Source organism: Cylas formicarius, unplaced genomic scaffold (genome assembly GCF_029955315.1).
Source record: "Cylas formicarius isolate icCylForm1 unplaced genomic scaffold, icCylForm1.1 PGA_scaffold_2__14_contigs__length_35257938, whole genome shotgun sequence".
Taxonomy (NCBI): domain Eukaryota; kingdom Metazoa; phylum Arthropoda; class Insecta; order Coleoptera; family Brentidae; genus Cylas; species Cylas formicarius.
Genome location: NW_026844319.1, coordinates 18,628,120 through 18,655,246, shown reverse-complemented (window position 1 = coordinate 18,655,246; position 27,127 = coordinate 18,628,120). Strand labels below are relative to the sequence as shown.

Below are 27,127 nucleotides of genomic sequence, written 5' to 3'. Positions count from 1 at the left end.
TATATTATATAATAACATCACATTTTATCAATCAAAATGATAAAAATTGTCTATAACTTTGAAAGAACTAAATTTTCAAATTGTAATGGTTCAAAAAACTGACACTTTAGTCTCCAGCTTGGTTTGGCAGGAGGAAAGCGAGTGTTTAATAAACGAGAGACTGAAGAAGTTTGTCAACGTGTTGCATACTATACTTTTTTCTGCGACAGTAAGTGTTTGAGTACATTTTTGCAAAACAGCAGTAATACATTCACTGAGTAACCATCAGAAGTTAAAAACGTCAAAAAAACATCAGTAGCTAAAATCCACCGAAAATATACACCAAATATTTATTTATTTATTTTTGAGTAGAGATTATAGACAAAGAATTATTGTTCACTTAAATTTTCTGTGGCACATGGCGAAGAAATGCTTGAGTAATAAATACATTTTTGTAATCTGATATTTGTTCATGTAATATATGAAGCTGGTTTTTATAATGTATATGCATAGACCTAAAATAATAATTCAGTGATATACAACTTTTCGAGAAATAACAAATAGAACTATCCCAAGTTTGGTAGACCGTCATAATTAGTATACTTTCGAAATATTTTGTAAAATGAAGCTCTGCCATATCGAATAGACATATCCCTACACCGATATCTCGACGACAAATTTTCATCATTTTTACATATCTGTAAAAGCGTACATCATTCTGAGAACACCCTGTATAAATTTAAAAGATGAAAATTAAAAAAAAGGAATTTAAAAAATAGTGGTTTGGGCCCACCTATCAAACTTGAAGTAGAAGAGGAAAAATATTAATTATTTTTTTCCCGAAAAGCGCGGTATTTGAAATTCCAAAGTTGCCATTATGAGTACATCCTGCAACAATGCATTTAATAAAGCCTTTATATAAAATAACGCATACCGGAATGTTATTAAGTTTAATTTGCTTGATATTTTGTGAAATGACTATTTAATTGTTTAATTAAATTATCTAAATAAATTAAATATTTTTCAAAAACGGATCAAAACCTTGAATAATTAAAAATGACGCATATACGGCAAAGTTATAGTACATGATCCATTTTTATGATTAATTCGCAAATGCATCTTTGCGTTTCTGCTATTTGTCTACTTAGGTATTTTTGAGGGTCTAGTCAAAGACTGTAGTTTAATTTATTCCGCTGTCAATAGACGTCTTTGTCGTTCCCGTTTCGTACACTATTTGATAAGTTTGAAATTAAAGAGCACGTGGGTATGTCAATAAATCGATTTTCCTTTATTACTAACTCGTTTGTCAGTATATAATGGAAGCAGGAAATTTCGCCTGCGGATAATTCCATTCCGTGCCGAGATTAACGTGATCCTGCATTTTTAATCAAAGTCCCTTTTGAATCTTCCCAGGGGCGTTCTACAAGTCATATTATCAGTCGAAGATTGATACAATTCTGTGCCACACTTTCTAATTGCAATGGAGTAAAGGTATAAATACGTAAATACCTTAAAATGAATACTGCATTGTTGAAACACTTCATTTATACAATTTTGTTTAGAAAATTCTTAATTTATATTACTTATAGTTCAATATACAACGTATTAAATTTAAATTAAATCCTGACAGGAAAAAAGCCAAAGGAAACCTTCGGTTATCGGCGCTGACGAAATTGCTGAGCCTGAATTTAAAAATGGGGTGGACAAAGTTTGAAGCTTTTTTTTATTTTTGTATTCGCGTTAGCTATGATATTTATTATAAATCCGTTCTTCGTTTGTGCTTTAAGGATGCTGCATATCATTGCTCTAATGATTTAAAGAGACGAGGACTGTATAAAAAAAGAAAACCTGTTGTTTTCACATTCTGTAATCACGTCATTGAGCTGCTAAAAGAACGAGACGTAAACCAAAGGACAATAGACATTATTCGGGACATGAACAGCGGAAATAGCACGTATATAAGGGTAAACAAAGAACTATCCAGTAAAATACCAGTATCAACAGGGATCAGACAAGGAGATAGCCTCACTCCAATACTCTGCATCATTATAATGGACGAAATAGTCAAAGAATTTAAAACTGCAGGTAGAGGATACAGAATGGGAAAACATGAGTTTAAGATAATTTTCTACGCTGATGATGCGGTTGTAATATCAGAAAATGAGGATAATCTGCAAGAACTACTACACAGATTCGAAACAGCTGAAGCAGGAAAATTCAATATGATCATATCGACACAGAAGACACAATCCTTAACAATAGCGAGAGAACCCAGAAAATGCAAACTGGCAATTTATAATAAAAGTGGGGTGGCAGGTTATGTCTTTTAAGTATCTAGGGGTTAACATCATGAGCAATAGGAACCTGAAACAAGAAGTAAAAATGCAAACAATGGTAGCATCTAGGATATCGGGATTCCTTCGAACCGTGATATGGAGGAATAAATACTGAAGTATCGAAAGCAAAACACGGATATATAAAACTTGTGTTAGACCACTTATGACGACATACGCCATAGAAACGAGGGCGGAGACTGCAGCTGCTAAACAGATTCTTAGAACGACCGAGATGAAGACATTACGCTCAATCACAGGGAAAACGCCAAGAGACAGAATAAGGAGCAATTAAATTAGAAGAATGGGTGACGTTCCGGATATAGTGAGATTGGCCAGAACTAAAAGAAGAGCATGGAGAAATCATTTCAATAGAATGGAAGACGATCGACTGGCGAAAATCGCAAAGGAAGAGAGACCCAATACAAGCTGACCTCCCAGGAGACCACCAAAGCGCTGGTATGAGAGGAGTCACAACTTAGGCTGCTTCCTTGAAAACACAAGACATAATCTTAAAATAATAATAAGAAGAAGAAGTAATGTAAACTTTAAAAAATAATTGTGTATAATGTGTTGCCGACCAATGAACGACTGACTTAAGGCCTACTTTGCGCCATTTTCTTTGTGATCCTCACAGACTTAATTCGTTTTTCCAAAATTGAAAACTAAGGAATTGACGGGCAGTGGACATGTTGGATGTTGATGGCGATAAGGTCTTATTGGTAAAATATCAGGAAATGACATGGGGATTCCCATAATATTGAATGTTCATTATCATTTTCTTCAAAAGTCAATACAACTATTTTAATTATTAAATACGAATTTTGTAACCCATAAGTAAATATGCCCATTTTATGAAAATTACTTTCAAAGAATTCGAGAGCCATTTAATAAAAAATCGATTTCTTGGCGAAAGCCCAGGAACATGCAGAGCAACGGTTTTTTTATATTTATTTTAAAATAAATGAAAAAAAAAACGGAGAGATCAAAAAAGCCTCATTTTTGATTATTTTATCTAAAAAAATTATTAAATCTTTAACAGATCTGTAGCGTATCAGGATTTTACCTATCCATATCAATTATATCACTCTTTAAGACGCCACTGAAATGATTAATGAAAATAATTCAGTAATTAATATAAAAGCAATTTAAGGCACATGCTTATCCTTGCGGGATAAATATGCCATTAAATACTTAATTCTGAAACACCCTGTATATCTAGTAGCTACACCGGGTTCCCCACAACTTATTCGCTATAGAGCCATAGCTGATTCTATAAATTAAAATAAAAAACATTGTTCGATATACTTGTATCAAATTAAAATGTTGAAAATGAAACTTAATTTTTCAAAAATTCTATTATTTTTCAAATATTAAACTAAAATTAAAATTAAAATTAAAGTAAAATTAACTGTAAAGCTGAGACTATTTTGATTTCATACTAGAGAATTGTCATTCTTTCTTTGTAAATATCGATCTGTGCGAAAACCAAATTGTAATTGCTTTCGTTATTTTGTCAGTTATTTATTACTCTTAATTAAAATCTCTAGAGAATTAAGTTTTGCTATCGCATTTATTAAACAAATCTTCATATTTTAATTTATGGTACCCTCTATATATTGCCCACATGACGTCATTTTAACGTAAACGCAACATTTGAAGGGGTCGTGATAATATAAACGTACTAAATGGCGTCTCTAGACATTTTCTTAAATTACCTGGAAACCAAAGACATTTAACCGGAATTCTGCCTGTCCAAATTAATTAATTAATTCCAGTTACCCACTATCGCATGCTTCAGGACCGCAGAAACACCCCGCAGGATGATGAGTCAACGCCCCGCCCCTAGCGACTACTTCCGTCTGCGTTAATGCAACGTTTCGGCACATCTCGTATGTCGGAGTTTCCCGGTCTGCGACTCCCGCATCGACCTTTTCCGGAAGACGTCTTGTCCGATCTAATCCGCGTCCTTGGCTTAAGGTCTTGAACCTAAAGTTAACGTATTTGTAATCGTATAATTGGTGGCTTCCCTTCCCTTTATCGTGCCAGCGATTTATTCCATCAGTGACGAAGAAATACAAGGGTAATTAAATTTAAGGGATGCCAGTCGGATTATTTCACGCTTTTTGGTAAATTTGTTGCTGTTGTTTACGGGATCTTGTCGAATTCCCCAAATTTTACGCTTCGAAAGCGACGGAGGACCCCTTCGAAATAATGATGTCACTCTTTAATATTTTTAATTAAAATACCAACAGAGCAGGTAAATATTTTTTTTGTGGAATAAATTTGTACCAAAGCCCAAAAAAACGTTTATATGACATGTGATCTAAATGAAAGAGTATATTTTTAAAACTGATTGCATATTATTGTTGATTTGGATTATCACATACAAAAATTAAAAAATGAAACACGAAAATAAATATTACTTGTAACAATTATACAAAAATGTAAAAATATTCGCCTGAAAGTTGAAATTTTTCAATAAATTTTAAATGGATTTAACTATCCATTAGTAAATACAATAGTTTATGTTGCTAATTTGTGTCTTGTAATTAACTGGACTGAATTAATTGTATCCCAAAAGTCCTTTTTGTAGAAAATTACGATTGTGTTAAATATACATAAAGCATGTTGTTAAGTTGTAATAGTTAAAAGCCCCCTGCATGAATGTAAGTAAATAAGTGGAGCTGCTGATAGTAAACAAACGTGGACGTATTGAATATTTCAGAATGTTTACTCATTACCTGTGAACCATTCTATTTGTAAAAGCGACAATAAAGAATTATTCCCGGTTCCGTTAACAGTTTTTCTGGTGTGTGGTTTGTGGAAAATGCCGCAACAACCATGTCTGATAATGAAATACACTTTATTGTACATATTCAATAGATCCAACTAGCAAAATTACAAACAATCCCTACGAAATTAAAAACTGTAGAAGTATCCTTTCTTGTGGAGAAGTTGCAAGTGTATTGCTGTAATTCACCTAAAATATACCTCGGTTGGTTTATAGGACAACATTTTTACATAAAAAACTGGGATACGTAACGAAAGAAGATCAGCGACATATATTAACAGAGCATTTTGTGGTGTTTTATTTCCGTAATGGATTGCAATTTTATTGAATGATGAAATCGGCAATACGTTTCTGTACAACGAAAATTTGTTGCTAATTTAGGTTGGTCGAAAAACCAAACCAAACTTGCCAACATATTCTTTTAGTAGTTCCCAAACATTTAGATGTTACCCGGAAATAACAACAAATGCGTTTGACTGTGTTAGTTTTCCTTGAGTTAACTCGATTTCACTCAAATCAGTTTTTACAATGTACAAAAGTTTTTTAGCATTATCAAATATAGAGTTTAAAAGTTTAAAAATCCGATATCGATCTTCTACGTGCTCTATTACTATAAATTTTCTCTCAATTTTACTCACTGTTGATCTTGTAATGGTTATTTCTGGATATTTTGCGTTAAACAAATTACAAACTTTCTGAGTTCTCGTTTTGTCTAGGTTTCATTTAGATGGACCATTTTCCCTTTCTTTTCTGCCAGAAATATAATGGTGACAATTTAATAACTTTACTGGTACTAGCTACTTAAATGTTAATTTCTAAATTAAATTTGGTTTTTATTCTTTTGCCCATAAAGAGGCAGGTATAGGGTCCACTACAAAAATTGTGCCTGAAAAATGAACTTGGAATCGACATCAACTTTTTGATCCACCCTGTATATTTTCTGTTTACTGCAAAAAATGTCCAAGAAAAATAATTATGATAAACTTCTGCGAGCATTTTTCTTGAAATCTAATAAATGACTTCTAAATGAATTTGTTTCAGATATTAGCCGTTCACCGTATAACAATATTATTTTACTTCTGTAGATGAATATGTAATACTAGAATATTAACTAATAACCTCAAAATATAAATCGTTTGTATAAATTGTAAATAGAACTAATATGAAATATACAGTCTATTTTGCACTACGTCTGGTATATAATTTGTATTAGGTTTTTCTACTCCCTTCGGTAACATACCTACTTACACACCGATCTAGCATATGGGAAGCGTCACTAAACCACGTCCGTTTCGTTTCCCACGGATCCGAGCCAGGTCGGATATTTCCGGGATTTTACCACACGGGTTTCGGAGCAGTCGTATGTGTTCGGAGATATTTCCCACGTCTTGAATTTTGACGTTTGTCAATTCTGACGGTCATGTCAGTGAATGCATTCGTGTTGTTTTGTGGAGATATACCCAAAAACTAATAGTCGTATAGAAAGTATAGTATGCAACAAGTTGGGTAAACTTTTTAAATAACTCGTTTATTAAACACTCGCTCCGCTGCGCTGCGCTCGTATCAAATAAACTCGTGGGTGAAATGCCGTTTACCGCATAATATACTATTCTTTATAATTACCAGTTAAATATGATTGCTTGCATAATGTTCACATAAATTTTGTAGGTGAAAAGGTACGGTAATAAAATGGTATATTATGCAACAAGTGCGGTAAATGGCATTTGACTCACTAGTTTCGATTGCTTCCAAATCCGTGCGGTAAAATCCCGGAATGTCCGAAATGGCTAGGATTCATGGGAAACGAAACTGACGTGGTAAAGCGACGCTTTCCGCACGCTAGATTTGTGTGTAATTAGGTATTTTACAGACGAGAGTAGAAAAAATATTTTTTTGTTTGGAATTACCTCAAAATATGCATTTTTAATGCCAAAAACCAAATATTGAGCATCACCTAAATTTATGCAAAGTTAAAACTATTTTCTAACTCTGCTAAAAGACCAGAAGAAGATTTAAAATGACAATGCTAACCGTGATATAGATAGCTTCATATTTGGATCGATCACCGCAGCATATCTCCCGTTTGATTCCAACTGTTCGAAGGATTCAACAACTTCTTCGCTCCTCAAGTTTACCAACTTGCTGACTGAGCCACCTTTCGGTCGCAAAACGTCCGTCAAGATGCTGAGAACGTCGTCCCAAGTTTGAACATATTTCGGGTTGATGAAAATCGCGCGACCTTCGCCATTAAAGTCTCCATTTTCCCAAACCACAATACGCTTCGCGTCTTCGCCGGATTCCTTTGAATAACAAAAGGGCATTATTTTCATCGAAGGTTTTGTTTGAGGTACAAAAAATTTTTACTCGGTGTCTTTTTTTTGCAGAAACGTCACAAAGACATTTGCTTGGTTTACATTTCGCCATAATTTATATCTCGTTCCAATAAATTCTTGGAAATTCCCATTTTGCGCAGATCATTTTATCGGAAAATTTACTGAATTGAATAAATAACATTAAAATAATATGTATAATATATTATTATAAAAAAAACAACAAATTTAGCCATAATTGAGTTACATATCGCTCCTACCTGCTCCCCCTATGGAGACATCAAAACACCATTCCTGACGAAACATTGAAAACATCCATGGGTATTTTACGAGTTGGGAGCGAAAATAATATATAGAGCTTTTAAGAAGATTAAATTTTTAAGATGGTATAAGCAAGAAAAAGCAGGTCCTAACCTTCAATTTAGTTCTATTTGTAATGATGGGACAAGGATATTTGAAAATGGTACAATTGGTCTTGCCAAGATATTAATATAAAAACTGTAAAAAACCACCAAAGTTCATGCGAACGGTATGAACATTTTCTCTGGGAAACTTAAATTATAAATGTCACTTTACTTACCGAATAATCCACTAGATTTAAATTGTTGCTTACAGCACGTAGTATTTAAATTGTCTGATATTTTGTATAATATTTTTCTGTGTATTAGTTTTTGGGTACATTATTGCAAACCGACACGAATACATTCACCGGAATTGACAAATGTCAAAATTCAAGACGTGGCAAATATCTCCGAAAACATCCGATTGCTCCCAAACCCGTGCAATAAAATCCAGGAAATGTCCGAAGTGGCTCGGATCCGTGGGAAACGAAACAGACGTGGTAAAGTGATTCTTCCCGCAAGCAAGTTCGGTGTGTAATTAGGTATTTTACAGACGGTATTAGAAAAAACACATTCCATACACAACTTAAAATGCACAATAACTTTACGTTTGATATTAAAATCCACACTTAAGGCAGGTAAGTTTAGCATGCTGGTCCATTCTTATTCGAAGTCAAAATCAAAATTCATTACTAGGAACAAAGCTTTGCATGAACCCTTTATAGAGAAATAGGACGGGTTGCCAATTGAAACGTCACACTTGACTAAAACTGCTTCTGAAATTAACAAATGCGTTTAGTTAGCCCAGCGTAACGTGAAAATGGCGGGTAGTAATTGACTAACGCGTAAATTGTACATTTATCTGAGTACAATCTGTACTCCGGCATATATTTAGGTCAGTAATGGACCTCCCAGCGGCAATACAAAAGGGGCGTAACACACGCTGCATGCGATTTAGTATTTCAGCGAAGCCCTTAGTCCTAAAAATAAATAGTGTGGATTTCAAACCGGGAAGATTACTGGATTCTGGGTAACATTTGCAGACAACAACGACCGTCTAATAAACAAAGCATTGAAGATGTTAGGTTATATGAAGCTTTGACAATATTAAAAGTCTAAACGTACTTAAAGGTTTTCTGGTTTGTTCTTCCAATCGCACAGGCATTTTTTCTAACGTGCGGATTCATTGGTTTTAGATCACTCATTTCACACAACAAAAACTGCAATGGTATTTGTGAATTACAGATATGGTTTTAAAAAAAATAAATAATTAAAAATAACGTTACTTGCCGCTGACAATGTTCAAGTTTAAAATAATTTACCATATTTCTTTGCCGTTTATGGAAATAACTACAACACAATAATTTGAGTTTAAATTTAAAAATTTCTAAATTTAATTTAGGAGATACCTTTAGCGTTTAATTCGGTCTTAATAATGGCACTCGACACGAGGTTAATCAGATCACAAGGTTCAATCCTACTTCTGATGTTAATTTAGTATCAAATTAATAACATTTTCTCCTCAAAAATGGCTTCCTATCCACTTATAGGGAGTGCACCCTACAAGTATGATATTCTGCTCAAGCAAATATTTTTCTTTCCAAATTCGTTATAAATCACCATAAAACTCCATAGCCCAAGGATAAAATTTTCAATGAAAACCCGCTTAAATTCGTTATCGTTAAGATTCATTCGCCAGGGTGGTTCTGATATCGAATCCGGGGAGGATAAGTGAATTAATTTCCGAATGGCAGGTCCCGTTAAGTAAACTGAAGTTTTATTCCGGCACGTTTTTCCGGAATTGCTCGCAATTTAAATTTTAATTAGTTCAATAATTGCAAGTTAACGATAACTCGAATATAAATTGTTCGATTCTGCAGGTCCATATCTGTAATACTTTGACCTAAATCTCAGAAAAAGACTGTCTTGAACAATCGTACCGCGTTCATCCTAAATATGATGTAACGGGTATTAAGGAAACTGATGGTCCTGGAAATTTGAAAAATAATTTTTAGAAATTAATTTCGGGTTTCTGACATAATCAGAAGGGGAGTAGCTGCCACTTAAATTTTAAAAACCCGTTTTATTTCCATAAGACTTGATTTACAAGTGTTGGATATTGTCAGCATAATGTAAAAGTATAAAATTATCTTAGTGTAATTAGTAAATTAATAATAATACTAAGTAATACTGATGGATAAATAACAAATATATAAACAATAACAAACAACGAATACGTATTAAAAGGTATCACAACAAAGAAAATCCTTAATATTGCAATTTGAATTTTGTTTGAATAGTTATCTCCTTCAGTTCGACAAGCAATTTATTATAAATTTTTACAGTCAAGAGAAAGGGACTATTTGCTGTAAGAGACAGTCGATGTGTAGGTTTTTTTATGTTAAGATTCGGTCTTAAACTGTACTGAATATGTGAGTTTCTTGAGGGCATATAAAGATTAGAGTTACTTTTTACATACGTGGCACAATTTAGTATGTACTTACTAGGAAGTGTCAATAAAGAGTGTTGTGGAAATAGGTTCCGACATGAAAAATTCCAGGGCTTAAACAGTATAGTCCGTAAAATGCGTTTCTGACTTGCTCGGCACGTGGGGAACCTCCCCAACAAACCAAGGCGTAGTTGAGACACGAATAGACATACGAAAAATAGTACATTTTTAACAAGGGGAAAGAAACCTGATGGCGGAGCCTCCATATGACCAAGCAGTAAACAGAAAGTTTTCTGCGAATGTGGTCCACCTGTTGGAACCAGGAGAGTCTCGAGTCTACATAAACTCCGAGGAATTTTACAACACTTATTTAAATCCCGTGTTGAAAAGGCGATCATCTCAGTTTTACTTTTATTCAATATCAATTTGGTAATTTCTGCATAACGTTTCATTTGCTCAACCGTTGTCTTGGTTGCAATGCTAAGTTGCTCAGACGATGTTGCAGAAAGGGTAGAAACTGCATCATCCGCAAAAAGGGAAAAGTAAGTATGGGAGAAAGATGAAAATACATCATTTATAAACACTATAAACAATAAAGGGCCGAGTAAACTTCCCTGAGTTTCAATTCACTGACCTGGAATCAGAGACGTATTCAAATCCTAAGGTATCTCTCAATTTGACCAACTGCGTACGACCCCCAAGAAAATACTTTAACCAATTTAAGGCGTTACGTCTAATACCATATGAACAAAGCTTGTCCACTAAAATATCAACATCGACCAAGTCAAATGCTCTTTGTAGATCGAACAAAACACATGCTGTCTGCTGCCTTTCTTCTAACTGGGTGAGAATATGCTTATATAAAGAGAGAATGGCATCCTGCGTAGATCGGTTTTTTCGAAAACCAAATTGCATGCCGGAAAAAACGTCTCGACTTTCCAAAAAATTAGAAAGTCTTAAATGCAGTGCTTTTTCGAAGATTCTTGAAAAAACGGATAGGAGTGCTATAGCTCTATAATTTGAAATAATTCTTACTGCATTTTTTAGAATTCTGGGAAAGGATCCATGCAAAAAGGAATAATTAATGAGATATGCCATCGGTTCTGCAATAGTGTCGACCATATGCCTTAACACAGCGCAGGGAATGCCGTCCGAACCCGCTGAATACATCTTAGCGACAGACAGAATTATATTACTAACTTCTGTACATAAATATGGACTCAAGTACATGCTCTCTGCAAGAGCTACATTTAGCGAGATCGTATTTTTATGTGGTGAAAGCATATTTTTGAAACTATTGGCTAAATCGACGAAAAAATTGTCAAAACAATTTGTAGCCGAAGTCATATTAGTAACTTTTTCCCCGTCTGTATCAAGAAAAAAAATCCAGTGTTTTTTCGCACATTTTATTTCGTTATTTATTATTTGCCACGCGGAACGCGATTTGTTTTCGGAATTCAAAAGACATTGATCATTAAACAATTTTTTAGCTGCATATATGTGCTTTTTGTGATTTTTTTTTATTGTTTATAATACAACACGAGGCCTTAATTATGTAGTTTCAAGGTGGCGAATTTATATAAGTCTTTTAGTCTCACACCCTGTTGAATAATATCCCTTGGCTTATCCTTGTTACTTAGTACTCTTTGCTTTATGGTGGAAATAATTGTTGATATTCTAAAAAGAAATGATGAAGATTAATAAACTTCTAGTTTATATTTACAGTTGTTATTTTATTCTTTGCGATTCAAATTAAAATGGAACTAATTTTTTTTATTGCTTTTTAAAGAAGACACAAAAATACCCATTTAAAACAATTTTTTTCATATGAAAAATTACTCATATCAATTGCAGGAAACTAACTTGACTTACTCCTTATTGACGTATTAAGCATAAGAACCCGTAAAGTTGAAATGCTTCCCTAAATTCAAGTATTTAATCATCATAAAAAAATACGTAAAAAAGGGCAACGATGGGTTTTCAGCAAATTATTTTTTTGCGATTATGTCAGAACGTCTGATCTGGTGGCAGTCTTAGAAATAAAATCGCCTCATTTATAGCACGATTGATAGCCTAGGAAAATATTCACACTCCCGCCACTTGTCTTTTAGAAATACAGCAAACAGCATTAAACAAAAAGATTTCACTTTTTCTCACCTTGAAAATAATAGCGACCCTAACTATCAGTATAAGAAAGAAAAATCGAAGAACGGCGTTTATATATCAAAATGGGAATTACTTCTCTGGTGTCCATTTCAAAAACTTGGAAATAATTTTATTTCTTTATCCATCCGTTTCTCTAATGCTATGCCTCATTGTTGGGATATCCGAAACAGAATCTGTAAAATGATTTATAATATAGCAAGTGAAAACAATTGGTATTTTATAAAAATGTTGGTTTGAATTATTCATTTCCTTTGTAGCGAATGAAACCAGTTTGAAGCCTGTGTCGCTCCCAAGTGACAGCTAACTCTAACTAGGGTTAACTTTTAGAATTACTGTCCTGCCATTATAAAGCAAAATTATATGAAAATTCCCCGAATCTGCTTTTTCGTTGTAATGCATGTAATAGGAAAAAAGTTGTCGAATTAAAGTCGCAACTTTAATTTGACATGGAACTCCATATACCAACGTTCATTTAAATTGTAAATCGTATGCAGATGCCGGAAGTTGGAATATATCCCTAGGTTATTACTAGAGCCGGCAGAGTTATCTGATTCTATCCAAGCCAATACTCGGTGGAGTAAAACCTTGATACACACAATGGTCATAAAGTGGGTCTTAATTTTGGGCGTCGATTACGTAGGAATAAGCTCTAAGTAGGACCCGCACAAACGCACGTACGTGACTGACATAAATTGGTTTAGGACAATATAAGATTTTATGTTTTCCATTATAGCAAATGAGATTACTTTATACTGGGTATTTCTTAAGTGCGTGACCAAACTTCCATGATTTTAAGGCAAAAAGTTTATATACTGGGCGTTCGATATGGTAAGTTGCAGGTTTCCCTGCAAATAGCCGCCATTTGTTACTCGAATTTCCCCAAGATGCGAAAAAAATTTAAAACAATTTCATTTTTAGTTGCTTAGATCATTTGAGTAGGATGTCTTCCGGGACGCCACTGGAATCATTAATTTAATATAATTAATAAATAGGTTAAAACATTTTAATGTAGAATATGGTTGTTTTGGATTAATGATTTTTCTATGCATTTCAAACTACATTTAATTTTAATGGTATAACTACTAAAAAGTTGTCTAATTAAAAAAAGTGTATAGCTAAGCACAATTTTAATTCTGTTTGTGACTCTAAAATTACAAATTCATTATTGCTCACTGAATTCGAAAATTGGATACCATTTTATTTTTCGAAACCGTTTTTAGCACATTCAATGAACCCAAAATCGAATTATTTTCCGTCTATTTCCATTAGACGCCATCATTTTCGTTAAATTTACATTAAATTCTCCGGCCGGATGGGGCTAGCTTAACAATGATAAATGAAGCGCCCCAATCAGGCCACGTTATGTGACCAATATGATGGCATTGTTACTAATTTGATCCCTCGTAAGTTATAAAACGCCAAAAGCTTGCCAAGGCTTTCAAATTTCTGTAGAGTACGAATTAAAAAGAACGAATGTTTAAAAACCGGGTGTTGAAAATAACGTGAATGCAATTTTTTGATACCAATATTTTTATTTTAAATCAAAAATTCTCTTACATTTGGTGATTTTATCAACACCCCATTTTCAAAAAATTCCGATGTGGATTGCAAATGACAAGACAATGCCGTAATTAAAAGAAAAGAGTGCCAAATAAGAACATTTATGATAATAACAGTTCTACATTTCATAGCAAAAATCTACACTAAATTGTATTATAAAGTGGTACAGCACAAAATTTTTATGTTTCGGCAAAGACAAACTAATAGAGAAACTCCCAACTTATATCGAAATGTTTCATATACTTTAATTTTTCTAGTATTTGCGGGTTCTACAAAAGTGCTAATGTTGATTTAATCTATACAAGTATACTTCATAAATAAACTAACCAAACTAACCAAGGACAATTGCATCCAAAGGAGAAAAAACAATTCATTCATAAAGTGAATTGAAAACGTCAGTCAACAAACATTTGCAAATACATAGTTTGATTCCCATGCTTGTGGTGATAGATGGCATTTTCCATTCCATGATATATTTTTTATATAAGCAAGGGTACATTTCGTCAGCAGTATCTTCTTCCTGAACAACCTCACTATGTACTTTCCTTTCCTCTACACTTTTTCTCCAGATTTACACTTCAAGAAAAAATATTTTATAAACTTCTTTGCGTACCAAGAAGAAGAAGAAGAACGTCTGATTATTCAGAGTGGTTTCAGATACGGAAATAAGAAAAGTAAATCTGATCGAGTCTAAACTTGGGACCCTTCTGAGTTCCAAAATACTAAAAAATACTAAAAAATACTAAAAAATGTGCTCGGCATTCGCAATAAATATTTCAAGTTCTTTATGATTTTATATACCTCAACAAGTAAGTATCTGCCAATTACGCAAAATCGTTCGCCCAGAGTTCCAGCGGAGGCCGAGAATAGGATGACCCAAATCTTTTCTTGTAAAAGATAAGTTATAATCTGACACGAAGACGGGATCCCTTTTACGCTTTTGTGCTAGATGTGGGATGGAACACCGACCGTCTCGCAAAATTAATTTTTGCGGTCAAAGGGTCTCGCGATGGATACATTAACGGGGATAATTTAAAGGAATGAGATTTTTCTAAACTCAAATTGGAGGTTGAAGAAAATTTTTTTGAAGTGACGTTAGTGTTGGGACTGGTCAATTGACCACTTCTTAATTTACCTACTTCATTTCCTAACTGACTAGTCAAATTCGATGAAAATGTTTTAAATGACAACTGTAGAGTGTTGTCTATCATTATTTAATAATATTTTATATCTTATTTTATATATATATACACATGATGCTTACTGTGGACATTCGTATGACCTATACTACCATACCCAGTTTACATCCACAAAACAGTTAAGCAGGAACATCCAGCTGACATCGGATTACATCAGTCAATTTAATATATGCTTGTCGTCCATATTATTTTAATAACAATAAATACAATAATAAAAATCGATTAAAAAGTTTATTGAATAGATACCGGTGAGTTCATTTTCTATACTATTCTCACCACTTATAAAAACGAGGTAAAAGTCAATATAAAGATCGCGTAAAGCAAATCCGAAATAAATCCACATTAATAAAATTATTAAAAGTTGTACCTTTGCCATTTTTAGTAGGTAACTTATTATATTTAAGAAAATAATTTTCATAGCACAAATGACAATTTGTCAAATGTCATCTCGCTCCACTAGCTTTCCATTTATTCCAAAGCATTTTTCAGTTCTTTTAAGATTCTTTCTAGATACTTATCTAAGTTAGGGGATTCTATTTTTTTGACATGCTTGTCTTACTCTGGCACAAAGTGCATCTCGATTTCTGGACCTTGGTTATAAACTTTAGTTTTTATCACTCCCCAAAAATTAACATCGAGTAGTGTCATATCGGGGGATCTTGGAGGCCAGCGTTCAAAAGGTCAAGAATAATCCTTGGATGGATACACCATCTAGGTGGAAATAGGTATCCTGTCGCAAATTGGGAGGAAGGTTTTCTATATAATCCTATAATTCCACACCGAAAAAGTTCATTTAATGATTCATTATAGAAAAAAGGACTTATTATTTGGTCTTCCAAGATCCCACGCCGTACATGGACTTTTTTGAATATTGACCTGTGGAGATTAGTATCTACAATTTTGAGATGATGGTGAATGTAGCCTCATCGATAAACATCAGTTAATAAACTATCTTGGGCCCGATGACAATAATCCAATCTTTTATTCTCATCACCTTCCCTTAATGTATGTAAGAACTTTGGTTTATAGGGTTTGATTTTGGAACGGATGAAACATTTTGTTTTATTTTTACAAATACTTAGCTGATATGATAAATCTCGAAGGCTCAAGGGTGGATTTGCTCGATTGGCTGAGGTTGACCATCTTGATAGATTTTAATAACATTGCTATTGAAAGAAGCATTTCTAGCGGCTGCTTTTCGATGTGTAATGAGATTATTTCCATTTTTTTGCTGACGTTAATGATTGCACAACTGTCAATTCATTACTTTACACGGTACACTAGTTTACCGATTAAAAATATAATAATTATTATTAGAATATAATTCGGAACAACTTCTTCAAAGAACTATTTGCAAAATCTCAGCGCAAAGCGAAATACCGAAAATTGTTTGGGGCTTTGCAGTAAGCCGCGTATAAAATTTTAATTTCAGTTTCTTCAAAGATGTTACCTTAAACGCGATATATCTACTGTATGAGCCCTCTTAGTGTTTGCTTGACCTAAGAGTGTAATAGTTGGTTTGATTTATTAAGATATCAATCAATGATTAAAGCTTCCAGAAGTACGAACCATTTACACAATACCTACCACTCGGACATGTGGAAAATCATCCGTAAAATGGGAATGCATATAACGACAAATCAGAACGTAAATGCTGGAAAATCCGTACCAGCAGTAATAATGTTAAGCCGGTGAAATATTTAATCGAGTTTTGATGTGACCTGCTGCGTTAGCGGGCCGGCACGTGGTATAATAAAATTAATTTTTGCTTTGGATTCACAACTTCACTATAATGTGTTTTCGGCTGCTATATATTAAAAGTATGTTTGTTTTAATATTCCGTTTCTCTAAATCGTGCGTAGAAATAAAACCGCGATGCAATGCGACTTCAATTCAAAAGGTCAGGACCACTCAGTTTACGAACTTTAATTGATCATTGTTATGGGCCCAAAATATTGGCAATACGTACACGAAAGGTGCGCTAGTATTTGCATTGCATTTAATAAACGAGTGGCTTAAAAAGTTTACCGAACGTGTTGCATACTAGACTTTTTCTACGACCGTTAGTTTTTGGGTATATTTTTGCAAAACACGAATATTTTCATTGACATTAGCGTCAGAATTGACACACATCAACATTCAAGCCGTGCGGTAAAATCTCCGAAAGCATCTGAATGCTCCCAAAACCGTGCGGTAATATCAAGGAAATGTCCAAATTGGCTCGGATCCATGGGATAAGAAACTCGCGTCGTAAACTGATCCTTTCTGAAAACTAGATCGGTGTATAATTAGGTATTTCACAGAAGAGAGCAGAGAATAGTATATTAAGCAACAAGTGCGGTAATAGTATATTATGCAACAAGTGCGGTAAACGGCATTTGCCTCACGAGTTTATTTGACACGAGTGGAGCGCAGCGGAACGAGTGTTTAATAAACGAATGAGTTAAAAAGTTTACCGAACATGTTGCATACTATACTTTTTCTACGACCGTTAGTTTTTGGGTACATTTTCGCAAAACAACACGAATACATTCACTGACATGACCGTCATAATTGATAAATGCCAAAATTCAAAGCGTGGGAAATATCTCCGAAAACGTCCGATTGCTCCCAAACTCATACTGTAAAATCCCTCGAAGTGGTTCGGATTTGTGGGAAACGAAACTAACGTGGTACAGTGACGCTTCCCGCACCCCAGATCGGTGTGTAATTAGGTATTTTACAGACGGGAGAAGAAAACACCAATTAAACAACGTTTTGTTTTAACAAGTGAAATGTGTTACATCTATCGATTTATATTTTGCAAAGTACTCATATTGATCATTGAGAAAATTAATTCCGACTGTACAAATTTGATAGTTTAAGGTTAGAAGTTCCAGCTGAATGAATAGCTTGTTCGTATTTACTTTCTGCAGTACTCTGTAAAATATTTCTCCTTATTTCAAATATGCAATTTTGTAGAAAAATACTTGGTAAAATATTTATATTCCTTTTTCAACTAAAATGATTGAAAAAAATTAGCTGGATTAGTATCGAAAAAATACCTTGAATTTTACAACAATATTTAAAAAAATGTCCAGAGCCCTAATTAATTGAAATTCTAAAAGTTAATAATCATGCCAATTTTACTTATTATTATTTTATTTTATTTTCATTTATAACTTACAGAATGTTTTGTTATTTTTTACGATTTTTGCAAAAAAAAATTGTGACTTAAATACTTAATTTTGTTGTTTAGTTTTTTGTTAGATTAAATGTTTGACACTTTGAAAAGGGTGTAAATATAAAATTTTAACATTGTTCTTTTATTTCAATCACTTCCTCAAATCCTTTGCAATTTCTGTTAATATTAGAAAGCAAAACTACAAAATATTAAAAAACAGTTTCTTTCTTTCTTTTCTACCACAGGATCTCAAATTTCGCAACAATTTTGCAAAATTTTAGTATACATACAAATTTGTGTGTTAAGCGGCCAGGTAAAATTGAACTGCATTTTTACAGGAACGAAATTAAATAATCAGATCTTTAAAAAAACACAAATTAAATTTTGATGAGTAAGATTAAATTTAAAAATCTAATATCTTTCGAAATCACTAACCATGGTTAATTTTTTAGTTTTTATACATTTCTAAAGCCAAGAAATAAATTTTTTATTTCCTTGAATGTGTGCAGCTGTTTTCTACTATTACCGCAAAACGCTTTGAACCTTTACCGAAGACTGCTTTTTCTAGTACTGCAGAATCGCAACTTGTGGGGTAAAGGTTCTTTCCCCTTTTAAATTCTCCGAGCGAAACTTTTGGAAGGTAATAATTTATTCTATTTTGGCTTTCCTTACTGGAAAAGTTCCTTGACTCACCTTTGAATAGATGCGACCTAAAAACTGCTATAAATATATAACCACTTTCCTTATATGCTTTTTTGTTTTACATCTACCTTCGCCTAACCTTTCCGTTGAAAACTTTGTTGCCCTTGTTTGGAAGGGACGATGGCTTCTCAACTTCAACCCTCGCTATACATAAAGGTGCATAAATCTGAACTACTTGTGTCTGTTAAAATACAGAAAGTTTGTTGAACGGTATATTATTATTTCAATCTGTCAGAGGACCGAAGATTAACAACGTTTCTCATTGTTGCGATTATATCAAAAACTTACGGAGCATTTATATCCCAGACTATAATATTTTAAATGCTTTGAATATTTGGGATGGAACTTTACAAACAATGCAATATGGCGTGCTATCTTGTAATTTTATTTGTGCAAAGTGGTAAGTCCACCTAATTATCTCGAAAAACAGAGACGTTAGGTAATACTTTGGACTATATATTCGTAGAGCATTAAAGGGTAATGGAGTCTGGATAAACCTGTGCTCGCAAAGGTTATCGGATTAAAGACAATAAAATTAACTGATAAGTTTAGTAAGCGAAGGGATGAGCACAACTCCTCGACAATATTAAAACATTTCTCGGGAAACTTTGAAAGCTTTTAATCTGTGCATTGTCATTTATGTTGAGATTAGGACCGGATATATACGAAATCGAATTTGACTAAAATTTACTTACAATTGAAATAAAGTAAATAATTAAATTGTTTGTGTCAGTCTATATATATAAACAAAATTTAGAACGATGCATAATAATATATATATATATATATATATATATATATATATATATATATATATATATATATATATATATATATATATATATATATATATATATATATATATATATATATATATATATATATATATATATATATATATATATATATATATATATATATATATATATATATATATATATATATTCTCACGTATTGATTCACGGATGGAAAAATGTGATGACACTATATTCCGGGATATCATCCGTTCGCTCGTTGAACTCCGACTGGAATCCTGCATCCGACTGGAATCCTGCAAATCTTGCATCCGACTGGAATCCTGCAGACGTTTCGCCAAAATCTCACTTGGCATCTTCAATGCTCGCGCTCCGAAAACACTTCGAACACTCGAGTGTTCGAAGTGTTTTCGGAGCGCGAGCATTGAAGATGCCAAGTGAGATTTTGGCGAAACGTCTGCAGGATTCCAGTCGGATGCAAGATTTGCAGGATTCCAGTCGGATGCAGGATTCCAGTCGGAGTTCAACGAGCGAACGGATGATATCCCGGAATATAGTGTCATCATATATATATATATATATATATATATATATATATATATATATATGTGTGTGTGTGTGTGTGTGTATAATTTCTTGTTTTTTACATTTATGTAAATAAATTGTGCAAAGTTTTCATTAATTTTATTTGTTTTGTTAATATATTTCTTCTTGGCCGCAACAAAAAACGAATTTTTAAATTATACCGTAAATCGCAAAATATTTTAAAACTAAAATTCGGTTGACGCGAAACAGCAAAGGGAAATATCCTTTCAGAATATTATTTGGGGAGCAGAAACAGTCTCACGTATTGCGCTTTTCATTTCCAACGGTTTGTTGTGACATTTATGACACGCGTTCGACACATTTATTTCAAGTTTCAGTTCAAGAAGTGATTTGCTGATGCGATAGAGAGGTGGTAAAATGCAACCCAGAATTTTTAATGAAAAATACCTTATCTATCTAATCCACATCATATATCTATTTTTCTATTTTTAAAATTGCACTCGCTCAGTTTTCTTTAATTATTGTTTTGAACATTTTTAGTTTAGTTATAGTGTAGTATAAGTATTGTATAAGCCTTCTGCTGGTGAAGTTGGATCCCGAATTTGTACGAACGGTGTCTTCGTGGGTTTTCGGAGATATTTAAAAGCAAATATAATTGATCAAAAATTTAAATTTTCATTTTTTTTCACTGTCTGCTAAAGACAAATGTCGGTGATTACTGATCAACGATAAGACACATGCATCAGTCTCTGGAAAAGTCACTTTCGACAATTATCACATACACATGTGATTCTAATCGATTTAAATCGCTATTACCTTCCATGAAAACGCACTTTATTGCGGTACCGCGGTCGATGTCAAGGCATTAATTTTATGATCGCTGTCAGGAAGCCAACCAACCACTCTCTCTCCAGTCGTTGCTCGATTCCGAGCGTCGTGAGTTATTCATTGTGCAAGCCTGCTCCATGCCTATGTATGCTGTGCGCTTCTCAGAACTTGATCTGGTCTATAAATCGGACAGGTGATCTGCATCTCGTTCTTTTGCCGTCCACTTTCCTTTGGATCACAATCTTCCCCATACAATCCTTCCGTATCACGTGGCCAAAGTATTTTAGTATACGCTTTTAAATTGTTGGAAGCAGCCTTTGATGATCCTGAGTATTTAGTTCACTGTGTATGGAAATGTTTATTCTGCACGACGTCCAAGGGATCCTTAACATCCTACGGTCCTGCATATCATTTCAAATGCTTCTATTCTCCTGCGGCATGCTTCATTTAATGTCCAAGATTTCGACCCATAAGTTGCGATGGAGAATATTGCGCGTTGAGTAGTCTCATCTTGGTCATTTTCTGAATGTTGTATTCTTTCCATATTTAAGCCAGTCTACCCAAAGTTTCTTTTGCCATCCCAATCCTTCAATTGATTTCTGGTTCGGAGCTTCCTTAGCTAGTTAGTTTTGCCCCAAGTTGACAATGTCCTTGGTTTTCATATCATGAATGTGTCGAAGTATGAGCTGAACACGGTTGCGAAACTGCGCCACAGAAAGCGGATTAACCCCATTGCGTGTACTCAAATAACTAGAAAACTTTTCATGGATCTAAGTACAAGCGAACTAACATAACCTCAAAAAGATTCTATCTATTTTTTAAATTTTATTTTGTTGCATATTTTTAATCGGAAAAATTAAAACACAATGATAATATCTCTTTCAACGATTCGAAATCTCAAAACGAAATTTAAATTCTAAACCTGTTTTGGAAATAAACATGTAAACGTAGTAAATAAGACTTGTCATTTCAAATCTCGCGTTCAGCCAATAGCGGCGTCCAACAGTCGGAATGGAGTTGACAGCTAGTCAGTTTTCAATTTGAAAGTGGTTTGTTTTCGGTAGTATTTTGTCAAAATGTGTCCGCATTTTAATTTTCATGAAACAAGAACGAAAGTCTATGCAGATCGCTGTTTAGAAATGAAATGACTCAAGGTGCAGGACAGCAATATCCAAAATGACCATTTCACTTTTAAAAAGTAACTTTTCGAGATTAAAAACTCTCCCGCATTGACGTTAGCGTTTATTTGACATTGAAATTTCTTAACATCTGTATCGCAATTGTTAAACAAAGAACTATTTGTTATTTCATCGGTAATGTTTCGCGAAATATTAGCAAGACATTTTCTTAATGTATATTGGGTGAAATATCTAATTTAATTTTGCTTTTGAATTCATACAAATATTATTCTGTTCAAGCAATATGCCGTGATAAAAGTGATCGTAAAATCCGCCGGAACATCGTCTCAGTTCGTCAAGATATTTCCTTAAAAAAAAATAAGTAATAACTTTAAAGCTTTTTTTGTATTACATTAGTATTATTTTAAAAACTGTCAACTTTAATATCCACACATTCTATGAATGCCTGATTTCGAACAAATTACCCTCACAATAGCTTTGCGGCTGGTTGCTCCTTAATTTGATGTAAAACGCACAAGTTGCAAACAAGGGATGAACAAGTTAGGTGCTTCAAAAAAGGCCCCTCCGGTAATCAAGATTAATGCAGCCCTTGTAATATCGCGTAGTTTTAAATTCTCGTTAATCCTAATAAGACCGCATTGGGACGCCCGTACTTTAGGTTAGTAGATCTTGGAAACTATTTTTTGTATCTAGAGACGGCTCTTAGTATTAATTGAATTTGACATTGGATCAACGTTTTTGAAAAAGAGTGAGAGATATTATTTTTTTCTTCCCTAGTGATGAAATTCGTTTTCTGCAAAACGCGAGATTAATAGTTCGCAGCGATCATCACTTTGCTGCAACGTCCGCGTCTCGGGTGATAAAAACCCAATGCCCCCGAAAGGCCATAAACTAGATTTTAATTTGAGATAAAACGCTTCATACGCGTACGCAAATGTACTTCGGACGCCGTTTTATATTTGCGACGTCGTTACAGTATTTTTTAGATCGGCAATTTTGTACGTTAGTTTGACAATGTCTCTTTAATGCCATATCTATATTCAGTGGTTTCGGAATTGCGCAACATCCCTTTGCTAATAATTGGTTAAGGATTATCCGATATAGCCTTTTATGTATTACGAATTATTATGAGATATTAGCTATTTTCGCGCTGCCTATTTCGAACCTATTGGGGGCATAGCCCGAACACGTGATAGATTTAACGAAGATACATGCTTGTCATTGAACTTTGTCGTCAAAAAGTTAGTCTTAAATACATCTGAATTCGACTATTCCAATGAGACTATGACCATGACCAAACTTTTCAGTACAGTCCTTCCCAACAAACAAGAACTACTTAAGTTAAAAATTCAATAACAATAAAGCAAAAAAAAAATTACATTTTTAATTTATTGAATTTTGATAATAAATGACAAGGAATACAAAACCTAAGTTTATAACAATAAACATCAGCACAGTAGATTCTTCTAAATATCTCGGTTTGATTATCTACGGGTTCATATAAAACCTTTTTATTCAGTTAACGTTACGTATGTTTCATTTGCTTCATGCAAAATATTATTTAAAAAAAAATAGATAAATGTCAGAGGAATTCAAAAGGATGGTTGTTGATATAGAACGAAAAGTTAAATATTACTTGGTCTTGGTCCGTTATCTGATATATTTTTATTAAATAATATTTTTCATCAAGGAAATTAATGTTTAAAGTTGTGCACAATATGTGTTTTTTTTTCTTCAAAGAAACTTCCCCAGCCTACTGTAATACTATTTACAAAACAGATGGATTCCTCCAGCGCCAATTATCCTGTTGATTTCTTCAGAGCTTAACTGAAACTGGTTCGAATTCTACTCTGTATCTGCTTATATATTGTTCTAGGGGGAAGGAGCTGGACGAGGGTCATGAACATTGTCTCGGCTGGCTGATTCCCATATGGGCGACAGGTAAAGATCTGAGTCGCGGATAAGATTGTTTGTCGCTTATAGATTTCTATAAATCCTTGGATTTCTCGCGATTAGAAGAATAGATTGTATGCATTTATCGAATGGATTTATCGAATAAAATTGTATATCTAGTTTCGTGATTGTGTTCGGCAACTGCTGATAAATTTATTTGTCTTAGTCTTAAAGCTCTTTCGGGCTCTTTGAGACTAGTGAATATTTTTTGTCCGATCCCTCTATATGCGAAGCCTGTATCGTAATTGTGAAAGCAGATAAAGAAAATGCTACGGTGGTCATCAATATAAATGAATATTGGGAAAAGATTCAAAATATTCCTACAGACGGATCCTATCGTCACCTTAAAAAAGATCCTACATCATCTCTGGAACGCAAGCTTAAATCTGTTATTACGGCTTCTTCTCTACCAGAATCGGCGAAAAAGTCTGTTTCTCTACGGACCACCTAAGAATCACAAACCAGGATTAGCCCTTCGACCTATTGTCAGTACCATTGGTTTTCCAACATATTCTCTAGCAAAATGTCAGGCTTCAATATTAAAACCGGGGAAAACAGATAGTTTCGTATTTAATTCCTTTCATTTCATTGAACAATTTAAAAGCATTACATTAGACCCTCGGGATGTTCTGGATAGTTTCGACGTAGAATCCATGTTTATTAAATTACCCACTAATGAAACTCTCAACATTATTTCCTAGAATCTGAAACCAAATCTTCTCATCTTAAATGCTATGCTAAAATACTTGTCTGGAACATAGTTTTCTGATAAAGGTCAAATTTTTGAGTAAATGCCGGGAACAGCTGTGGGTTCTCCACCATCAATAGTCATAGCGAATCTAAAACCAAAATTATGCAAACGCTACGTTGATGATATTTTTGTTATTTGCCCTCATTGTCAAGAATCCCCACTAGATTTTCTTAGCCTTTTTAAACTCTAACATACTATTGAATTAGAAACTAAAAATAATCTCTCATTCTTAGATATTCTTATCAATAGAAAATCAGACCTAACATTGGGTCATTCTGTTTACAGAAAACCTACGCACACAGGCCGATACCTTAATGCATTGTCACGTCACCATCGGACCCCAAAAATTATCCTGTTTACAGAGCCATAAAACTATCCCAAGTCACTGAACACAGAATGAAAACACATTATATGTGCTCTTTTTTCTAGTAACTTCCACATTAGAGATATTGACCGCTCCATCACAAAGTACACTTTACCACAACCTTCTAAAGACAATGAGTTCGAAAGCAACCTCGCAATTGTCACTGATGTCCTTCCATACATTCAAAACTGACGACATACAGGAACTTCTTAAGAAATATGGCGTCAAAACCAGATTAATAAAAAAATCTCTTAACATCTTCGATCCGTCGAAGAGAAAATTCCGTTGTAGAAACTGGAAGAAAAATGTCAATTATGCTTAAAAAACATATATATAAGCAACCAAAAAATCTTATTATCAGTTTGAAGAAGCCAACAGTATAATTGGCGAAACGTTAGCAAGTTCAATCCAACAACGACCGACGCGACGCGGGAGAAATCCAGAAGAATTTTTGTAAGAAGTATATGTTTTTCACCGAAACGTACTTAATATTTACCGAATAAAACATTTTTAAATGACCGAATGCTCGACAAATTTTATTTTGTTTGATTAGGTGCATGCGGTCAGGAACTTCCAAAAAAAGTATAAAAAATTAGCCTCTGGCTGCTTCTGTGTAGGGGCCACATTTTACGAATTGGGAAGGGAAATTGCATGAAATGTATACTTTGCCCTCATAAATCTCGTGTCTTTTAGGGATCTTGTTTTCAACATATTTTGTTTTTCAAAAATATCCATCAGGAATTTATCCAACGCAACTGTGAAGGAACTAGAATTCTGAAGAAGGAAATAATTTATTAGCGATCGGCTCTAGGGCAATTTTTTATTGTTATTGCGTTATCCATTTATTTTTTGACAGTTGTTGGTCTTTTTAATTTGTTGTGTAAGCTTTGTCAATATGAAATAATAAATATTTATTTTCTTGGTCAACAAGATATGAGATGATATGTTTTGAATTACGCTCATAAGAACAAGTAAATTTTAAACTTCAGGCTCCTCCACAGTTTTCGTCTTTCTTTTTAACACACCGTGAGCAGGACCTTAAAGAATTTCCTGTCACCAAAATAATTTCGAAATTTAATGGAAAGACTGGGACATTCACTTTCGTGCCATATAAATCCGCATTTCTCCCATCCCCGCGTATGTAAATATCGTGAAAAGTAATACGAAGAGTTTTTTTTGCGGTTCTATAGCCCTTCTTCCGATACTGTTATGGTAATAACCACGCATTATGTTGCCTCAGAATCCATCTGCGTAGAAAACTCTGCTATTTCGACAACAAAGTCTCGTAAAGATCGATTTAAGTTCCAGATTAGAAGTTTTTTTCTTAAGGAGCGCCTCGCGTGTAAGGATTCGAATTGCCCTTTTATTTTTTCGGCGAGGTCGACAATCTCGAATGAGCTTTGGCAAATATTTACGATTACCTGCCGGAAATTGCCTTATACGCAGCCATTTATCAATAATTTTTAAGCAAAATATTTTTTATACGAGGAAATTAAAAGGCGAAATATGTTTTTTAACAAATAAGGTAACATAAAATTGAAGAAACTGTTATAATACAGTACAAAATTATAAAGCATTTATTTAGTTCAAAAATAAAAAAACGTTATTGAAATACAAGAAAATAAAAAAATATTTACAGGCAAAATTGACACTAAAGCCTAAACTAACATTTTCATCCTTCCAAATCGACGTAATATCGGTTCTTTAGTCTTCATTAGACTAGCCGTAATAAAGAAAAACGTTATTAGAATGTTAATAAAAAAATTACAGTGATG

General features: G+C 33.7%; 2 protein-coding genes across 2 annotated transcripts in view; both read right to left on the bottom strand.

The window, feature by feature from the left end:
- Nucleotides 1-27,127, bottom strand: part of LOC132698314 (uncharacterized) — an 83,475-nt gene that overhangs the window by 12,647 nt on the left and 43,701 nt on the right. The window contains exons 2-3 of the mRNA XM_060664309.1: nucleotides 7,138-7,406; nucleotides 4,095-4,301 (exon numbers count right to left, since the gene is read on the bottom strand). The gene's annotated coding sequence lies outside the window, so the exon portion shown is untranslated. The remainder of the gene's footprint in view (nucleotides 1-4,094; nucleotides 4,302-7,137; nucleotides 7,407-27,127) is intronic.
- Nucleotides 4,027-27,127, bottom strand: part of LOC132698638 (uncharacterized) — a 37,926-nt gene continuing 14,825 nt past the window's right edge. The window contains exons 3-5 of the mRNA XM_060664832.1: nucleotides 7,138-7,406; nucleotides 4,095-4,301; nucleotides 4,027-4,030 (exon numbers count right to left, since the gene is read on the bottom strand). Of these exons, the coding sequence (XP_060520815.1) occupies nucleotides 4,027-4,030; nucleotides 4,095-4,301; nucleotides 7,138-7,406 (480 nt within the window). The remainder of the gene's footprint in view (nucleotides 4,031-4,094; nucleotides 4,302-7,137; nucleotides 7,407-27,127) is intronic.